General features: G+C 51.0%; 1 protein-coding gene across 7 annotated transcripts in view; it reads left to right on the plus strand.

Annotated features, from left to right (window-relative positions):
- Positions 1–20,608, plus strand: part of SLC6A6 (solute carrier family 6 member 6) — an 82,694-nt gene that overhangs the window by 8,377 nt on the left and 53,709 nt on the right. For 3 of the 7 annotated variants that reach the window (XM_023516946.1, XM_023516947.1, XM_023516948.1), the window contains exons 2-3: positions 4,677–4,719; positions 20,366–20,475. In XM_023516946.1, the coding sequence (XP_023372714.1) occupies positions 20,457–20,475 (19 nt within the window). In that variant the 5' untranslated portion in view covers positions 4,677–4,719; positions 20,366–20,456. The other 4 variants (XM_003796217.3, XM_023516949.1, XM_023516950.1 and 1 more) reach the window with 2 other exon arrangements.

Raw genomic sequence — 20,608 nt, forward strand, 5'->3', positions numbered from 1 at the left:
CCAAGCCCCACTGTCCTGGCCCTGGAGGCACAGGAGTATGACCGCACACTGTGCGTTTTGCTGGTTGGTTCCGGGCAGGTGGAAGCACTCCCAGCTGACGCAGTACAGCGCAGGGGGTGAGTCATGACCCTCCACTTCCTTAGCTTTCCATTTGCAGCATTTGAGCAAGGGAGGGGGAGTTCCGGGGCTCTGTCAGGTTGCTGAGCTCGTAGTTTTGTTTTTGGTGTGTGGGGAGCAGTTCAAGCCTGGGGCAGGGGAGTCCAGGCGGCCCCCACACCTCAAGCTGCTCTGCAGAGAGCTTGCACTTGCCACCTCACCTTCCAGGGCAGCACCTATACCGACCTGTGCTTTGCGTTCTGGGCAGGGCGCTTCAGCAAGGGGGTCATTTGCCTTCTTTGCACATAAAAAACTTCAGCCTTCTGCAGAGAGGGGCAGAGGCAACCAGACTGCCAAAAGCCCCAAATCTGTGACCTGGAATCTTGTTGTCAGTTTATTTTGTTACCTTGGCTATGGCCAACCCCTCCCCCAATAGTGATGATACCTGCCGGCCAGTTCCCATTGCCGGACAGACTCGGCCTGGGACACTTCCTACCTGGCCAGCTGCTGCTGCAGGGCTCCTCCCTAGTTTGGAGGCTGAAAGACATGGGAGAATTCCCCACCACCACATTTGTCCCCTGTGACCTCTGCCTGCCAGGCCTGAGCATCAGAGTCCAGGGGCAGCCCAGGAGGTTGCTTGGTCATACCTTGGCTCTGTCTTGGGATAACACTGGAATGACCATTCCTAGCAGGGCCCCTCAGACTTGGAATCGTGTGCTGTCACGTGGGATTTTGTTAAAATGCCCCTTCCCTTGCAGCATGTCTGAGGCGAGGCCTGAGACTCTGTATTACTAACCCACTTTGTGGCAATGTCCAGGCTGCTGGTTTGGGGACTGAGCTTGAGTCAAAATAACACTACTAAGGAGGCATCACTGATAGTATTAATGTACACAGCTATGATTTAATTAAAAAAAAAAAGGAGGCATCACTGTGCCTTAAAAGCCTGACCTTGTGTTTAGTAACCATCATCTCTTGATCCTCACAAAAGATACCATTTTTCCCATTTTGCTCTTGAAAACCCAGGCCCCTGCTGGCAACAGGTACCTTGCCCAAGGTTACACAGCTGGCAGCCAACGGGCCTGGCACTCTCGGGGCCAGCCCTGCCTTGGAAAGGATGCTGGTGGGGAAGCCTTTTACTACTAAACTGTGTCCTCACTCCAAAAGCCACAGGAGGCTTTTCAAGGCAGCCAAGTCGGATGTAAATCAGGGGAGAGCCCAGGGCCAGCCAGGCCCTGCTGACAGCGGGGCAGCATGAGGCAGCGTGTCCAGACAAGGTCCACTGCAGGATTTGGGGCTGGCATGCTGCCTGTGCGGGGGACCATCAGGGATGCCTGGAAGACCAGCGGTGGGCAGCGAGGGGTGCTGCTGGATCCCAAGGAGAAATTCCAGGCTGCAGGGCTGGCTGAAAGGGGCATCTATGGGATTGCATGAGCGGGGACCTGGTGCTTTAGTTGTTTGAAGACTGGCTCATTCTTGCAGCCACATGGGCATTTTCCTTAATTGGGGGGTCTTCTTTGAGGACAAGAGGAGCCACAGGCTCCTGCTAGCTAGGGCTTTAATTTTACACTCAGCACCTGCCCTCAGCAACTGGGAAGAGTAGAATGTATATAGAGTCTGGGTCCTCAAACTGAGCTCCCTACACCAGCAGTATGGGCATCACCCAGGAGCTTGCCAGAGTGCAGACTCTCAGGTCCTGCCCAGACCTGCTGACTGAGACCTTGGGGATGGGACCCTGCAACCTGTGCTTTTAAGAGCCCTCAGAGTGTTTCTGCTTAACTTTTGAGCATGACTGATCTCAGCATGTCTGATTATGTGGCTGAGGGTGAGGGATGGGGCCCTGGGAGCACTGGTCAGGCCTAACCCTTGCCACAGGCCAGCGATAGTCAGAATGCTCAGGCTTGGGGAACTCAGGTGTCATGTTATTTGCAACTTCCCTCTTCTCTGGTGGGATGAATGTCAGAGAGATAAGAGGATGTGCATAAAATTACACAGCAAGTTCAAGGTGAAGTGTAGGTCTGTTTGCAAGTGGTAGAAATCAGTTCAAACTAATTTTTGAAATAAAAAACTGCTTTAATTGAGAAGCCCGGGGTCACATACTTCAGGCATGGCTGGATCCAGGTGCTGAGAGATGGGCTCCCTGGTTATGTGATATTTCTGGTCTCTATGTCCATCTGTGCCTGCTCCATTCTCCACGGGATATCCCTAGCTGCTCCCCAGTACAGTGTACCTACCCCCCCCCACACACACAGAGCCATCTCAGTCTAAAAGAGCCTTCATTTTCCCTAACATCTTTAGCAAAAGTCCCACTCATCATTTATTGGCCAGCCTTGCTCAAGCTTCTGTCCTTGAGCCAATCATGACAGGACAGCTGCTCTGATCAGCCAGGCCTGGCTCATGTGCCCACCAAGAAGTGGGGGCTGGGGTCAGCCCATCCAGACCCTGTGGGCCAAGAGTGGCATGTGTGGGTCTCCCAGTGGAACAGATCGGGCTTTCCCTAGATGGGGCATGGGTGCCAGCAGGCTAGACCCAATGGGACTTTAGTGCCATTCTTTTTTTTTTTTTAAGAGACAGAGTCAGTCTTTATTACCCTCTGTAGAGTGCAGTGAAGTCACAGCTCACAGCAACCTCAAAATCCTGGACTTAGGTGGTTCTCTGGCCTCAGCCTCCCAAGTAGCTGGGACCACAGGTGCCTGCCACAACACCCGGCTATTTTTTGTCACAGTTTGGCAGGGCCCAGGTTTGAACCTGCCACTCTCGGTATATGGGGCCAGTGCCCTACCCACTGAGCCACAGGCACCACCCCCTTTAGTGCCATTCTTATCCTCCACTCTGAGGTGGACTGGCCTCGCATAATTGGCAAGTTCTCACCCCCAAACAGAATTATGTTCTCCTTCCTCTGGTTCCTTAAACATTGTGCTTGTCATTGTGCTTTATTTATTTTTATTTATTTTTTTGAGACAGAGTTTCACTTTGTCACCCTCAGTAAAGTGCTGTGCTCACAGGAACCTCTAATTCTTGGGCTCAAGCCATCTTCTTGCCTCAGCATCCCAACTAACTGGGACTATAGGGGCCAACCACAGGGTCTTGCTCTTGCTCAGCCTGGTCTCAAGCTCCTGAGCTCAAGCAATCCACCAGCCTCTGCCTCCCAGACATCATTTTGCTTTAAACACACTAACTTCATCCTCCCCTTCATCTGCCTTCCCTCTGTACAGTCCAGGCCGGCAAGGTACACATTACCACTTGCACTGCCCACACCCGTGGCAGACAGTACTAATCTACCCAGGCTTCACAGAGCCATGCTTCTACCAAGAAAATGAAGCTGTGGTGGCATCTTTGTCACATGCCCAGCCTCTACCCAGTCTGTGTTTCAGACTTTATGAACACAGGGAACTCAGCTGGCATGTTCACTGCTGTGTTCTGTGTGCCTAGTATGTGTCCGGCACATAGTGGGTGCTCCATAAATGGCTGACTGTTCTTACCCCACTGTACCTCCAACCCAGTGGATGCCAGTGTGAGGGAGGCTGCTGGATGTGAGGTCCCTAACAGACTAATGAGGCCATCTAATTTGGGGAAGAGAGAGCTCTATAAACTGCCAGGACCAATGTTCCCTGGCTCTGGCAATCTCGATTCTGAGTCTGAGAAAGGCTGTAAGGGCAGGGCCACTGATGGCAGGGAAAGAAATGCGGTGAGAGGGCCGGGGCCTGGAGGCCTCTGCCTGCCCAGCCCTGCAGACCTTGCAGAGTTTGCACCTAGCCTAGCCCATTTCTGCTAATTCCAATTTAACCTTCCACTGAAATTTAAGATCACAGTCAAGAAGAAACTGTTTTCTGGTTTTCTATATTTTCATATTCTAAGAAACCAGAGAGCCTTCCAGCCTCACAGTTAGAGAAGCTTTGCTGGTGATTTGGGAGGCAGAAGTGATCTGCCTCCCTGGTCCCCTATTTCCCAAGCCAAGTTCCAAAGAACAAGAGGTACTCTATTAACAAAACAAACAAAACAGAACCACACACACAAAAAAAAAGCTTCTGGGGTTAGTCACTGCTTGGATCAGCAAAGTTCAGCAGATTTCCTTGGCACAGGAATTCTCAGAGCCTTGAACTAGTTGATGAGCAATACATTCCCCAAGAGTCTCCGGGGCTTCCAGAGCCTCCATCCCCTCCATTTAGCCTTGACATGTCTCCATGCAGTAAAGGAACAGTCAGCCCACATGACTGCGCTGGTGCTGTGGTTGGGGCAGGGGTCACTTACCTATCCACAACCAGCAAGAAGAGACCTTTTCCCCTCTGATCTAGGGCTGCTCCTCATAGCACAAGCAGACAGCAGGGAAATATGCAAGTTCTTTCCGCTGAGTTTCAGGGCAGGGGTGTGTGTGTGTAGGGGCACACATGTGTATGAGTGTGAGTCTGTGTGTGACAGCATGTTGCCTGGTATCTGTGTGAACCTCAGCATCCTGGTTCTCCTGGTCTCTATTCCCTCACCAGCATATGTGTTGGCTGGTCACACTGGGGCAGAAGATGGGTGCCTTGTGTACACTCAGACCCTGACCAGATCTCCTTTCCTTCTTCCTCCCTTTTCGATAGGCCCAGAATCAGAACCACAACCCCTCTGAGGAGCCTCCAAACTGTAAGTGGCCTTTGACCTCCCTGTGGAGTTGCTGTCTCAGTGATGTGCAGTGACCTGCTCTGAGGGGCACAGGAGCTCAGTGTGTCCCCGTCCAGGCCCTAAGAAGAGATGATGGAACCCCTGAATCACTGGGTGGTGGGTCCCCTGGGCTGGGTTGGCCTGTTTGGTCAGGGAGGCAGTGGCCCTGCAGATGGGACAAACACAAATTTTGGAGCCTCAACCTGGACCCCATCCTAGCTCTGCTGCAGAGCGGCCTCCAGCAGGCCCATCACGGGGACAGGGTCTCACTGGGCTAGTTCTGTAAAGAGGGGTCTGAAGTGCATGAAAGGCAGGATACTCCAGACTTGGGGCTGTCATCACAGTTGTCTCTAATCTGTTAAACTTTTTATGTTTATACAAAGCAACACCTTCAGAAAAACTGTAAGACTATGGCAGGGAACCCAGCTACACCCATCACTTAGATTTTGCCATTGTTAACATTGGCCACATTTGCTCCCTCTCTGTATGTCCTATAAAGATAGTCACGGGACTCTTGTGATTCTTTAATTGCTGAATATTAAGGAGTCAGTTGCAGGTGGGGTGCCCCTGTGCCCCATTCTTCAGGTCTTTCTCAGGTCACAACCAGAGCAGTTATCTACCCCAGGACATTTGTTTAACATTGATACAATGCTATTATCTAACCTATGCATCTCAGTGAAATTTTGCTGATGGTTTTAGTAGTTACAGCAGCTTTATTTTTTCTCTTCTTTCAGTTCAGGATCATAATAATGTCTTTAAAAGGGGTTGGAGGTATGCTTTCATCACTAGTTTAAAACAACTGGATACTCCATAGGAGCTTTCCATATCTTTTAATCCTCAGCATTCATTAAGAAATACATTTTACAACAGGATGTAATGTGTGTTCAGACACATGCACACATGAAACTCAAACCCTGGGCCTGAAGTTTCACAGATAATCCTCATACTTGCCATCTGCTGGGTTCTGTCTGTTCTGTCCAGTTTTATAAAACACAGCCCTGACCCTTTTACGTTGATTTCGTCATCCACTGTAGGCTCCGTTTTGGAATGTGAAAACCGTGGTTTCCTGGGTGGTAATCTGTCCAGGGGAAGGTTTAGCTCTCACTGGTCCAGGGATGGGATTTGGTTGATCTGAGGTTGCCAGGACTAAGAGAAAAGTCTGTCTGTGGCTTAAAGACCCTTGGCCTGCTGCTGCCAGTGGCTGGACCTGATTCCTTCCTTGTCGTTGAACCCACTAGCCTAGGGTCATCTGTCACAAGCAGCCCCGGCCCCATGGCAACCTGTCCTTTGTGCTGCGACATTGGGCAGGTGTGTCCCTATGGCTCAAGATGCCTCCTCCACTAGCTGCCCCATGGGCATGGAGATGACCCAGTCCAGCTCAGTCTGCAGACTGGTCATCATAACGATTGCAGACATTAGTAACAACAGTCACTATTGAACAGCATACACAGCACTGAGGGGGTTAAGGTGTTAGCTCATGTGTCCCTCCTTGGCCACATAAAGGGAATGCTCTTATTCTTGTACAGGAGGTAGATAAATGTATCAAGTGCTTCTATGCACTGGCACGGCTAAGCACGTTACAGACTTGTGTGCAGACTCCACAGAAGCCCTCTGGGGTAGGCACTGATTATTCCCATTGTACACATTGGAAAACTGAGGCTCAGAGAGGTAAATTGACTCCTCCCAAGGTGGCACAACTAGGAGGGATTGAACCTGGTTGACCTGACTGTGGTGCCCACATCCTCCCCACCCTCCAGGCTGGGAGCAGACTCTGGGTCCAACCCCTTCCTCCTCCCCAAGGCCTTCCTACTGGTTAATGAATAGCCAAGGGCATCTGGGAAGTGAGATTCCTGCTGCCGTGAAGCTGGGATGTGCCTGGGCTGAAAGCTTCGGAGGCAATAAACAGAGACTTGTTGATCTGTCAGCAGTTGGGAACCCATTTCACAGGAGAGGCAGCCCCAGCTGAGAGGTAGGTTTGCCCTCAAACCTATTTGGCACTTCCTGCAAGCAGCCCTTTTGGCTTGCCCTTTCTGAAAGGGCTCCCGGGCCCCTGGACGTGGCAGGAAGTGGGATTTGAAAGGGGGTGTCTAAAGGAACAAGTTAGAAGAAGAAGAAGAAGAAGAGGAGGCACTATCATCTCTGAAGTCTGAGCACTGCTGGGTGTGTGTCCCACCTTGCTGGGCACATCACTTGGACCACTCACCCTCAGGTTCCCACTTGAAAAAGGGGATAATATAGCCATGTGAATAGAGCTCTACCTATTAGTGACCCAGCCCCCTAAAGTATTGCTAATAGGGGATAACCCATAGTGAACTCCACGGAGTTAGGGAGCCAGACAATTTCCAGTTCCTGGGGGCCTGAGTACGTGGCTCCCCAGCTCCAGCCTGGGCCAATTGTGGGGCCTTGAGGGGAGTGAGCTCTGGGCCTCAGCTTCCCTACCTGTAAAATGAGACAACACCCAGGAGGATTAGAAGGCAATCTTGGGATTTCTGGATTGAGGTAGCGTCACCACTCTTTGATTGCAGTGGGGTTTTGCAGTGCTCAGTAGGTCCAACAAAATCTGTGCCAACCACCCCACTCACAATTTCCCACTTCATCCTCCGATACTCAATCCATGAGAGCAAATCCCCTTGTCCTCAGCTAATGGCACCAAAGGCTGAGTCCAAAAATCGGATCCACCCTCCTGGGTCCCTGGAGTCATTTATGGAAAAGAGGAGATTCTTAACAGGAGCACCATCTCTGGGTTTTTCATGAGATCTCCCATGGGGTGTCTTCCCCCAGCCTGCCCCATTGTAAGCTCTGGTGGGAGAGAGGGTGTTAGCACAACAGATCTACGACTTCCAGTGTCCCTGACAAAGGCCACCTCAGACCTGTTCAGCAAGAGTGTCAGAGTGTCACTCCCTAGAAGGACCGAGACCATGATAAAATGGTATTTATTATTTATCCTGATTATTACAGTCATGCATTTTTAATACAGATATATTAGAAAACATGGAAAGTTGAAAGAAAACAAAATTAATCTGTTCCTACAATCCAGAGATGATCACGGTGTGCTCTAACTGTGCGCTTATAACCATTTGGGTGAATACACATTATTTCAAATTTTCCTTTTGAAATTGAGCTCTCTGTGTGGCTATGTGTGGGAGCTTGCTTTTCCTATTGTGATGTATTTCTGGGTCTTTGATCTTCTAAGAGTCAGCAAACTTTTCTTAAAGGGTTAGACTCTGGGGCTCATGTACCATGTAGTTTCAACTCTGACTCACCTGGTCTCACTTAGATAAAGGCTACCAGGCTCAATAGGCAAATGGGGGGGGTGGTGCAGCTGTATGTCAATAAAACTTTATATACTGAAACTACTAGATTTGTCCCAGGGGCCACAGTTTGACGCCTGTACTAAGTCATGATTGTTTAGAAAAACCATCGTTTAGTTAATGAATCTCCTAGTGATGGGAAATTAGGTGGCTGTAGTTTTTCTTTCATATAAACCACACTGTAGTGAACATCTTTTTGTTTCTATTTTTAATGGTGGTGAAATACACAGAACATACAATTGTCCCTCTTAAGTACTTTTGAGAGTACAGCTCAGCAGGGGTAAGTGTATTCACAATGCGGTGCAATCAGTCCCCAGAACTTTTTCATCTGGCAGGAGTGAACCCGTGAACACCTTTGAAAGCAGGCCTCTTTACAAAGTGATCTGGTCAGGAGACGGGGCTTGCTAGCCTCATGGAGGTGCACATTTTTAAGATGCTCTGTATGTGTTGCCAAGTCATCACCCTGCAGAGGTTGCCCTAATTTACACCGTGACAGCCCTGCAGCACAGAGAAGGAGTGGTGGCACCTCCCTAGGGAGCCTCTGTCTCCAGGTCTTTAGGGAACACTGTTTAAAACAGTCCATCCCAGAGAAGCAGCTCCTGTGTCCCAGCCTTCCTCATTTGGGGAAGACAAGAAAAAGTAAACAAAAAATTCAGAGGCAGTGGTTGACACCTGTAATCCCAGCACTTTGGGAAGCTAAAGTGGGAAGATTGCTTGAGGCCAGAAGTTTGAGACCAGCCTGAGTAACATAGTGAGACCCCATCTCTGCAAATAGTAATAATAATTGTAATTTAAAAATCAGCTGTGTGTGGTGGTGTGCACCTCTAGTCCCAGTTACTTGGGAGGCAGTGGCAGGAGGATCACTGGAGCCCAGTAGTTTGAGGTTGCTGTGAGCGACAATTGCAACACTGCACTCTAGACTAGGAGCCAGAGTGAGACCTTGTCTCAAATGAATGAATGAATGGACAGACTCATGGTTAGAAAACACACCTCACCCTGTAGAAGAGAGATGTGGTTTACCCCAGAGTGCAGGTGTCCGATGAGCCTGAGTGTGAATGTCATTAGTCTTGTTTGGTCTTTACCTTTCTGGGTGACCCCAGGCGTGTCACTTAACCTCTCGAGGCCCCAAAATGAGCACGATGTAGAATCTCCCTTCTCTGGTTGTGAGGATCAAGGAAGAAAAGCTTAGTAACACATAGTAGTTACTCTTTAAAGGGTAGTTATTACTGTCATTGCTATTCTTATTGCTGGTGTTTCTGTAATTCTTTCTGGCCCCTCTAGTTCAGAGAAGTTTGAATATGTGGACAAGAATAGCATCTGTAGGCTCGGCGCCTATAGCTCAACCGGCTAAGGCGCCAGCCACGTACACCTGAGGTGGCGGGTTCGAATCCCCAGCCCGGACCCGCCAAACAACAATGACGGCTGCAACCAAAAAATAGCCGGGCGTTGTGGCGGGCGCCTGTGGTCCCAGCTACTTGGGAGGCGGAGGCAGGAGACTCGCTTGAGCCCAGGAGTTGGAGGTTGCTGTGAGCTGTAATGCCACGACACTCTACCCAGGGGGACAGCTTGAGGCTCTGTCTAAAAAAAAAAAAAAAAAAAAAAAAAAAAAAAAGCATCTGTAGCCCTTGATGCTCTCACAGAGATATTCTGCCCTTAGCACTTACATCATCTAACAACCTGGTAAGGTCTTTCCTACTGTCCCCATGTTACAGGTAAGAAAATTGAGCTCAAAAAGGCAGTGACAGACTGGAAGTCAGCCACGCGTTGGTATGGGGAGGCCAAGTTCAGCCCATGTCTTTGGCTTTCATCTCTCCCATAGCAGCTGCTTGGGAGGTTGGGGCCGGGGCAAGCAGGTGCGTCCTCTTCTGGCCTTGCCTATAGTCAGAAAGCTTGGGCCTCTAGTGGAGATAGGACTCTTTGGGTATATCTTCCTACCTTGGCCCTTCATTCTAGCAGGGGGTAAAATGAGGATATCTTCGAGGAGAGAGTTTTTTTCCAGAAATGGCCACAGCTTTTCAGACTGAGCGGCGTACCACGGTGAAATCTGAGAATGATTTCTGGGAGGTATTCTCATCTGCTCTCAGTCAGTTGGGCCTTAAGTTCAGAAACCCAAGCTTCTAGAAGCAGGAGCCTCCTGGACCCCCAAGGCTGCAGACAGCCCCTGAGTTCCGAGGGGCTGGCACCTTCGTTTGCCGGTGCCCTGGGTCAGTGTTCACACCAGCTCCGGAAGGGCCCCTGACGGCGCCTGGATCTACTTGCTTCATACCAACTTACTGGCAAACCTCGGACAAGTCACTTCCCCTCTTTGGGTCCCTAGTTTCCTTAAGTGGAAGTGAGGGAGTGGGATCATTTATTCCTCGGGTAGCTTCTTAGTGGGGCAGTGCTGAGCTTGGACAAGAATCTCTGCACTACCATTTAGGAGCCGGTGCCCTGGTGTGAGGGGCTCCCCTCTTGGAGCTGAGTCGCCAAGCGTCCTCCTCCAAAAGTGCACATACCCCGAGCTGGCCCCACCCCAGCTTGGCAGCTTTGTGGCCCCCTCTGTGGGGCCTGAGTACGTGGCCACCTTGGCTTCCAGCAATGACTTCCCCCTCCTGCCTGCTGCCTTGTCCCCAGGAATAGCCGGGGGAGTTTTAATTGCTGCTTCTCTGCCTCTCCTTGCCCAGCCCTGGCTCTACTCCTGCCTGGGAATCTCCCATCCTCTGTCCTCTCCTTGCCCCTCCTCCTGCTCTGTGGGGTCCCACCAGGGCTATCCTGGGGGTGAACGACCCCCTAGCCTTCTCGCTTTTGTTTTCCGGGTCAAGTTGTGCTGTGACTTTCAGTTCTTACCGCCTGCTCCCCAGTCTTGCACCTGACCATGTCCTCTCCACAAGAGCCATCTCTCGTCCATTAAGTTACTGGAGGATCAGAGACACCAGGTTCTGCAGAGGCATCTAGGGCTGGCCCAGGTCAATGGGAAGGGTGCCAGGATCGATTAGTAATGTCTGTCAAGGGGGAGGCTGGAGAAATGGATCGGGAGTGTCCTTCATGGCCTACCCTTAGTAATGGGCACCTGCTATGGAAAAAACATGTGGAAACGGGAGGAGCCGAGAGGACATCACAAGACCTCTGCGGGCAGCAGGCAAGAGGCTTCCTCTGAGTGGGAAGGAGGGAAGGAGGTGCCCATGGAAGGAGGGTGTCAACCTTATGCTTAGGTGGAGGCCTTTCACACCAGACAGCCAGAAGGTTTGCGGCTCCTTATTTCCTGGCTCCCATTTTGTGCTGGAGGTGTGGCTGACCATACAGGGATCTCTCAGGACGCTCTGGATAGTGTTTCCAGAGAAAATACAGAGCACCCGCCTAAATGAGAATTTCAGATAAACAGTGAGCTATTTTTTAGCGTAAGTACATCCCACACAGCATTTGCTGAATCTGGCACACCTTCCTCTGAGCAGCATCTCTGGCAGCCCTGGGAGGAAATGGTCATTCAGATAGAAACTCCGTGGGAGTTGCTTCTTAAGGATTCAGACAGTGTCCGTGAGTCCAGCCCCAGTGGGCTCTTGTCCCAGCCCTGCGCCCCGCACCCTGTACCACTTTGCTGCCTATGGCATCTCTGTCTCATTCACACAGCGGGATGGGGGGCGATCTGAATGATTTACGAGGTTCTGCTCTGACATAGAAATGTGCACCAGGCCTTACAGGCACGTGAGCCTCCAAGCCATGAGACAGCCCTACAAGGGTGATGATGCTCTGCTCTGGGGGTGGAGAAGCTGGACCTGAGAGAGGCCAAGGCCGAGCAGGATAGGACGCAGGATGGCTGGGCTTGGGGGTAGGGGCTCCTCCAGTCCTCTCCTTCTGCAGGGAGATTCCCTTCCTCCAGATTCTTCCCTCCAGACGTTCCCACACCACTGTGGGACCTCATGCCTGAGTGAACGGAATCATTTATTCAGCCTTTGTTCGTTCATTGACTCGGTGAAGAATATTAAGCTGGGCAGTGGGGCTGGAATAGGAAATAAAGCAGGAAGGAAGAGACAGCATAGGTGACCATACAAACCATTATTCTATTGCCAAGTGGGTCAAGGGCCCCAAAGATGCAGTCAGCAGGTGATGCCACAGGGCTAGGCGTTGTCTCTGGGTGCTAGAGGGGACTGAGAGTTGCCCCCCATCCTCTCATGAGCCTGTGTGCTTCCATCTTTTCATCCACCTTCTTTATAACAAGGGCAGGTGTGTTGACCTGCCCAAGGTCATGCAGCACCTTGAGGCCTGGGCCTCTGCTCCTCTGAAACCCCCCCCCCCCTTGATGGTGTCAGGAGAATGATCCTTGATGCTAATTCCTGGCTGTGCCACCTTGGGTGAGTTCATGTCCTGCCCTGTCCTGTCCTCAGTTGCCCTGTCTATAACATGGGGACTGTGAGGCCTGCTGGGTTATCAGGCATATGTAGGAGAAAACAATTTGGTATTTTGAAAAGCTTGGTGCAAGTCAATGCGCCTTATTGGTAGTGGTGATAATAACATGTTTTCGGGGTCATTTAGCAATCCAGACATTCAGTGAAGTCTCTCACCCTAAAGAGACAAAACTAGAGAGTTTCACCTTCTCTGAGTCAACTAATCCCCTTGTGCCCCCACCTAGAAGCCTCATGGCTGAGTTCTGGGCCTGCCACATGCTCTGGGGAGAGGGTCATGTGGTTGAGACCTTCTGCGTCCCCTTGGCCTTTGTAATCCATTTGAGAAATTCACTTTTTCAAACCCATGTAAGCCCAGTGGTGGAAAGGCCCAGGAGAGACTGTGAGACTTCAGGGGAAGTTTGGGGGAAATCTCTAAGCATCTGAGAATTGAGAATTGAAAGTCTGATCAGTCATCAAAACATTATGGACTTTTCCTTTGTTCAGGCCCTCACTGGGCCTTGGAGACACAGAGATGAGTAGCTCTCTGTCCACCCTGGGAACTCCCAGGCCAGCGTAGGAAGTCACCAGACCAACTCAGGAGCCTGTCATCAGGGTCTTGTGAAGATGCTTTGGGCATACAAAGTACAGAAAAAGTTCCCAGAAGTCTTGAATGACAGAAGTATGTCAGGTGGGCACAAGATAGGAAGGGCATTACCAGCAGGGGAAACTGGCCGTGGAAAGGTGTGGAAGAGAGGGGGTGTCTGGGGTGAGCTTTCTGGAAGCCTTAAAGAGCTCAGCTTGGCTGGGGTGTCTTGTTCTAGGGAAGGATGAAGAGCTGCCCAGGGCTGGTCTTGATTCAATCCCAGAGCTAGAAGTCCTTAGTTAATAGTTCCAGGTGCCCCTTAAATATAGTGACTGTTACTTAGCTGTTTTGACAACTGGCTTCTCTGCTCAGGAAGAAAAATAGATAAGTCCTGCTTTCACCCAGACACCATAGTAGGAGAGTCACAGGAGTGGGCTGAAGCCCCAAGAGGAAACCCACTGTAATGAGGTATCTAACCTAGTTTGCTGACTCACATGGTTTTGGGAACGAACGTGTAAAGTGCCTTGGGAGGGGACAATAGCGTTGTCGAAAGTGACTCCATGGAAGCTGCTCGTTTGACATAGAACACTGGGTGGTATTTATCTGGTGTTTTCCCTGCATGACAGATCTCAAGCCCTGGGTATTTGTTTCTGCCTCATCTAGCACCTTAACTGAAGTTATAAAGAGGCAGAATCAAGGTCAGGTGTTTGTTGAACAAACGAGAAGGCTGATCTTTTCTCAGGCAGGGAGTGTAGTGTTTCTCCAGAAAGTAAATCCAATTGTGTCTTGAGGCACTTCCTTGTACCTTCCCTTGTGTAATTTGAGATGGCCCATTTTACAGATGATGCAACTGAGGCCTCCAGGGGGAAGTGACGTTTCTGAGGGCCTCACTTGCAGCTGGCAATGGCAGTATTAGGTTCCCATTAAACCCTTCTAGGTGACACAGCACAGGCAAAGGTGGAACTAGGCAAAGCGTGTTTAAGGGCAGAGTCCCGCAGAGAGCACAGCAGGGGAGGTAAGGAGGTCCCTCCCTCTCTTCACAGTGTTGGCAGGAGTTATGTAGAACTCGGCCATCTGGGGGTCAGCAGGAACTGATTGACCAAATAAATAGATGAGTCAATTAAAAGGGACAGATTTCTCGGCTATTTATAGTTGTGGCCTAAATCTCAGGTATCCTTGCCCCCAAGGAGTAAAGGGAGCCAGCGGCCCAGGCTATCTATAGGGTGAGTAAGCTGATTAAGTCCTGGGTGCAGTGGCTGGACTCATTGCCAGAGGGTCAGGGTGAAAGAAAGCTTGGAGGAGGTGAAGGGTTACGAGCAAAAGAGGGGGAGGGAGGAAGGAAGCAATTGCATTTCCAAAAATGGTCTGGGCAGGGAGACAGACAATCCCTGATTCTCCCCCTTTCCCTTGTCAATATACTAAGATGAGCCACACCCCTGGATGTTAGCTACTTAACTACTCTGGCCAGTCTGAATATAAGTGTATAAAAAAATCTCTTCCCTAGCCTGAGGGTATACAGCAGGTATACTGGATACTTACCAATTACTAGGATAATTAAATGGGAAGAGCCGCACAAAGCACTTAGCAGAAGGCCTGTTACAGCAAGCGAATGTTAGCTGCTACCCATACTGCAGTGAGAAACTGGCTGCCACCTAGTCCTGGAAGATACATATGGTCATGCCAAATCCAGAGACTGGATTCTAATTCTTGCTGGTGCATTTGAAAAATAACTCCCCTACCTCCTGCTAGTTTCGGTTTCCTCCAGTGGCAGATTGAAGGGGATGGGACTTCATGGCATCAATGGTTGCAGCAAGGAGATGCCCCAGAGCCCAGTGGTTAAGGATCTGGGACTTTGGAGTCCACCTCTTCCTGGCTGTGCAATCTTGGTCAAGTGACTTAACATCTCTGAGTCTCAGTTCCTCATCTGTGCAATGGAGTAAAGTCCTTGGTTCATCTCATAGGGTGGTGGGTGAGGACTGGATGAAGTAATGCTCCGAAGTGCCAATCTCTTGGCGTGCCCACGCAGGCCCTCGGCCCAGGGAGCTGCTTCTGGCTCTGTGATTGGAAGATTTCACCTACATTTAAGGCATTTCAAGAGTGTGCGTCTTGTCCTGTAAGGCTCTTCTAAGGTGCTACAAAGACTCATTATCTTCAGACTGGTGAGAAGAGACAGGAGCAGCTATAATCAGTAAAAAATGATCCAGAGAAAGAAAAGAAATATTTAGCACAATTAAAAAATTACTATTAAGGGGCAGTGCCTCTGGCTCAAAGGAGTAGGGTGCTGGCCCCATATGCCAGAGGTGGCAGGTTCAAACCCAGCCCTGGCCAAAAACAGCAAAAAAAAATTACTATTAGGGCTCAGCGCCTGTGGCTCAAGCGGCTAAGGCGCCAGCCACATACACCTGAGCTGGTGGGTTTGAATCCAGCCCAGGCTTGCCAAACAACAATAACAGCTGCAACCAAAAAAAAAAAAAAATAGCTGGGCATTGTGGCAGGCACCTGTAGTCCCAGCTACTTGGGAGGCAGAGGCAGGAGAATCCCTTGAGCCCAAGAGTTGGAGGTTGCTGTGAGCTGTGATGCCACGGCACTCTACCCAGGCGACAGCTTGAGGCTCTATCTCAAAAAAAAAAAAAAATCACTATTAGGTAAAATTCTATACAGTTACCCAGCACAGTGCCAGGCACATAATGAAAGCTCCAATTATTATTATTATTGTTGGAATTAGGAGGAAGGGTTTCTATGACAATGAACCCCTCCTCACTCCTACCTGTGATGGGCCTGACCCCCACTCGAGAGCAACCTGCTGGCTGCACAAGGATCACAGCTAAGAATGAACTGTGAAGAGACTGGTGGAGGGGGCTTCTCAGGGGACATTGCGCCCAGGGCCTCCCAGGAGTGGCATGGAGATGGGAAGTTCTATGATAATGGACCTCCCTCTCTGCCTTTTGTTCTGCTAGAACACCTTCTTAATTGGCTGCATTTTCATGGAAAACACAGTCTCTGGGCACTCTAGGCTGTGCTGGAAGGGGCATTGTGACCTCATGACCCGATATTCTGAGGCCCAGAGCCAAGGTACTGGGTGTCTTCTGTACTCTCTCTGGTCTCTTCTGCGCCTCGATATCCCTGCCTCGGGTAAGTCAGAGTTGCCTGTCCACCAGTGCCCCTATCTGCTCCTGGAGCCTCTGTTTCTTTCCAGAACCACACAGGACTCCCTTCTGTGACTCATGACCTATGAGGTCACCAACAGTGGCAGTTACCTGGGAAACAGGGTTCAGAGGAGTCTGCCTGCAGGGGGGTGTGCAGGGGGAAAATGTGGGAGCTCTCTGGTGCTTCTTAATTCCTGGGGCCCTGGGTGGTCCTTTAAGGGGGCGCTGGCAGGAAAAAGGCCTTCCTCAGAGGCATCCAGCCTGGAGGGGGACACAGACCTCCTAGCTAAGGATGCTTGGCCAGGTTGCCCCCCCCAGACCACCTATGGGAGCCTCTGTTCTCCCACCTCCTCAGCCCAAATCCTTGCTGGATGGAGCCTCTCAGTACCTAAGCTGACCCAAGGTAGGTCACTAGGTGGACAGGGGTCGGCAGAACCTTCCCTGGGGCCAAGTACCTACACGGAATTTGGGACTCTGGACTTCCTGGACCTAGGGAGCACTCCCCAGCTAAGTGAAGGAGGCTGTGTGGTGCTAGGAAATCCAAGCACTTAGGGGCAGCTGGAAAGGGGCGTGGATGTGTAGGACCACACCCGGAACACTGCAGGTGGAGGGTCTCCTCTAGTCTCAAGCAGCCTCTTCCCTCCTTGGGCCTCAGTTTTCTCACCTATGAAACGGGGACATTAGGCCAGATGATAGTGTTGAATTTCGCAAGCTAGTCTAAGTTCAGAAACCAAGTTTGCATTGAGGAATGGAGTGGCCCATGAAAGTTAGTGAGCTATTCATGTTGCTACTTTGTGGAGATTTAAAAAAAAAAAAAAGTGACCAATTGCTCTCCCCATGATGTAAAAGAAAATGCATTTTTAAAACCAAAAAGAGTAGGAAGGCTGTAATGTTAGAAGGCAGGGACACCCCACACCACAGGCTGGGGAAAGCTTCATCCCTGTGGGCGTAGCCATGGCGTGGCGCCGGACAGCCACAGGGTAGAAGCTCTTTGGGAAGATCTCAGAGCCAACCACAATAATTGCTGCTGTCCTGAGACCTCCCAGGGGCAGGCATTTCTTCCAGATTAGCTCCAGTGTAAAGAAAAGTTTGCCCTCATGCATGGAATTTTAATGCGCCTTGAAACCCCTGCGCACCTGGCTCCTGCTGTGCGTCTTATCGTGTTGGCAGGTCTGAGCGCCCTCTGCTCTGTGGGCTCGATGCCCTTATTGGCCACGTTTTGCTGAGGAAACCAAGGCACGGAGAGTAGGCTGCCCAGGGTTGCACAGCTGGGATTTGAGTCTAGTTGCAGAGCACACCCTTCTCCTTTCCCGACCTCCATTTCCTTCCCTGTATGTGAACTCGGGCATCAAGTTGCTGGGCTCATCTGTCATTCTGTGATGCCTTAGTAAGGAGTCTCAAGTGCCCGGGGGTTTCAAGGCTGCCGGGCTGAGTGGTCCCAGTGTCTGATCTCTGCAGCGCAGCCATCCTGGGGGCACGTAGAGGTCATCTTCCTCTCCCAGAGTTTTATTCTGCTCGGCCAACCTGCTCCGAGTAGCTGGCCTGCAGTTCCCTCCCACAAGTTGCTGGGGCCACTCTACAGACCTGTTTCCACAACAGAGCTCTTCTCTGCTCTGAGGTCCAGCCCCTAACCCTGTAATTTCTGTTTCCCCAGCCTGGCAGATGTCACCACCCCAAGATCCCTGTATGGGGAGCTGTAGGTCTGGTCTGGCCACTTGCTTCTCTCTGCTTTCTGCTCTTCCTCAGGCAGCGGCTTCAGATGCTTCCAAAACTGCACCCCAAAGCTAGGGAAGGGGGGGTGACAGTGGGTTTCCTTGTCTATGCTCAGACCCCAGGAAGGAAGCCACCAACCATCAGCACCATCAGCAAGTGTGATGGGAACCTCAGTATCCCTTGATCGCACCCACTGCAGAAGAGAAGGCCGTCTCTGGATAGCCTGGGGAGAAAGAGTTGGAACAGAACAGAGGAAGCCACCAGGAGGAGGCAGGGGTGTGAGGGTAATGCCCCAGATCTCAGGACTGGCTGACCTACGTCTGAACCCTGGTCTTGGTGTTGTGAGATGATCTGGGAGCGCCCAGCAGGCTTGGCACCCAGAGGTGCCCAGCGGGCCTCAGCTCAGGGTCCAGGCTGTTGATCTGTTTTGTCATCCTGGTAACCTGAACTTTCTAAGTGCCTCCCGTGTGCCAGGCCCATTTAAAGGGGTCTGTATGTATTAGTGTAGTTAACTTCTCAACAACTCATGAGGTTGGCACAATCATTAAGCCCTGTTTTATATTTGAGGAAACTGAGGCATAGATAGGTTGAATTACTGTGTGCAGTTTGCTCTCCTGGGGAGGGTCCCTTCTCCAAGAGAGGGGGCTGTGTGTGTGTGTACACCTGTATGTGCACGTGTGTGGGAAGGGACTGTCAGGACACTGCACCTCCAGGCTGTGGAGGAATCTCCTGACCAGCTAGTCTAAACCATAGCCCAGAGAGGGACAAGCCTTGCCTTGGCCAAGCAGTGCTCAGCAGGGCCTCCTGTGGCCTTGTGCCAGGGGAGCTGGTGTTTCTCCTGCTGGGAAAATCTTACCTGCTGCCTCCACTGTAGATAGAAAGTGACCCCCTCTGCTGTGGTGACTGTCACAGAGCCCCCGAGTCCCAGATGATGCTGCAGCTTGTTTCTAACCTTGGAGATGCTGCCTGAGGCTGGCTCAGCTGAACTGTGTCCCTCACCAGGGTGCAGAGCCTGGGGCTAGGAGTTTGTCTCTGAGGCTTCTCCCCTAGGATGAGACTTACAGGCCCCACTGAGCTGGCCAGCCCCAGCCAGCCCCGATAGCCTTCACCTTGATGTCTCAAACTCCTTTTCACTTGAGCAAGCAGGTAGAATGTTGGCCATCTTGTTATTCTCTCACTCAGTGACCTGGACCAGGCTACGTACCCTCTCTGAGCCTCATTTTCCTCATTTATAAAATGAGGGCCAAAATGCCCATCCCCACAGGGGCCTGGTGAGGAGCAGTGGCAATAGGAATAGGGGAACCCGTGGTGATCTCTCAAGGTTAGGTTAGATGTCTATGCCGTGAGCCTGGACACAGTGGGACTGGCAGAATTGAAACCTGGGCTGGCCCAGCCCCCACATGCTTGCATCCTGACAGGCAGGATGTCTGCACACATACACACACACATGCAGACACATGTGGCCAGCTGTGATTTCTGTCACCAGTCAATTTTGTTTAACATTTGACTGAGTGTTTCCCAGTGCACCAATGTTCCCAACATTACCTGATTTGAAGATTCATTTGGGAAGCTGGTGTAACAAACAGTCCGGGTTACCAGACCCCCTTCTTAAAGATTCAGAGTCAGGTCTGGGTAGGCCCAGGCATCTCTCTACCTTTTTACCCATTGTCCAAGGCATCTCTAATGTTCCAGTCCATCTGAAGAGTTTGGTCATCCACCAGTCCTTCTTAAGATCCCAGAGACTTCAATAATGGATAGTTTTATGGGCTATGGGGCCCATTTTACAGATGAAGACATTGAGGTTTCCCAAAGAGAGCTTTGAACTTTGTCCAAAGTTGCAAAGTTCTGAATGAGAGCCCAGCATCCAGTGAATGGTAGGGGTGGTGTGAGCTGGAGGAGGTGGGAGGCAAGAGTCTGGGGTGGGTGGGAGAACTTCTACAAGGGGGTGATACCTGGGCTAAGGCCTTCAACATGGGTGGCATCCCCTGAAACACAAGAGAACCCACCTACCACGCACATACTTGAAGGACATGCTGTGGAGAATGAGGAGGCCCTGGTCTCATGCTGGACAAAAAGAGAAATAAGAGATCAGGGACCAGACAGACAAGCACAGGGAGGCTTGGACTCTAGGAGGAGAAATTTAGAGATTATTCTCCAAGCAGCTGGGAGTCACTGATAGTTCTTGAACTAGGGGTCTGACATGGCAGGGGCTTGGGGTCTGCTAGAAGCAAGCTGATAGGAGCAGAGGTCAGGGCACGCCTACAAGGAGTTAGTTTCCTGTGGTTGGTGTGGCCCCTTGTGATGCTGTGTGGCTGACTGGCCTTCAGAAGGCAGCCCCTTCCACAGCACCATGGCGGTGTCAGGGGAGGGCACTGGAAGGTGAAGGAACATGGATACCCCTGGGGGCTGTCCTGGGGGAAGGTCTGTGTGTGTAGGAAGACCACAGCTGAGAAGTATCAGCCCACCCACAAGCCCTATCCTGGTGTGGATGTTAACGCTGAGTTTTTCTTCTAGCCCAGCAGTAGCTGCTGTTAGTCACCATCTTGTAGTGCTGGAAGTCGCTGCCGTTGCCACACCAACATCTGCCAGCCTGACAGACTTAGATATGAACCCCGTCCACCCAGGTTTGAAACAGAGCTTACTTTCAGCCTCCAGCACCCGCTGTACTCCACCGGGCTGGGGTTGTTGGGAACACCCCCCGCTCTCCACCACCTCCAAGAGGCCTTAGTTTCCTCTCTGTGAAATGAGCTCCCTCCA

The sequence above is a fragment of the Otolemur garnettii genome, unplaced genomic scaffold, assembly GCF_000181295.1.
Source record: "Otolemur garnettii isolate 467f Iridium unplaced genomic scaffold, OtoGar3 scaffold00101, whole genome shotgun sequence".
In the NCBI taxonomy this organism is placed as follows: Eukaryota; Metazoa; Chordata; class Mammalia; order Primates; family Galagidae; genus Otolemur; species Otolemur garnettii.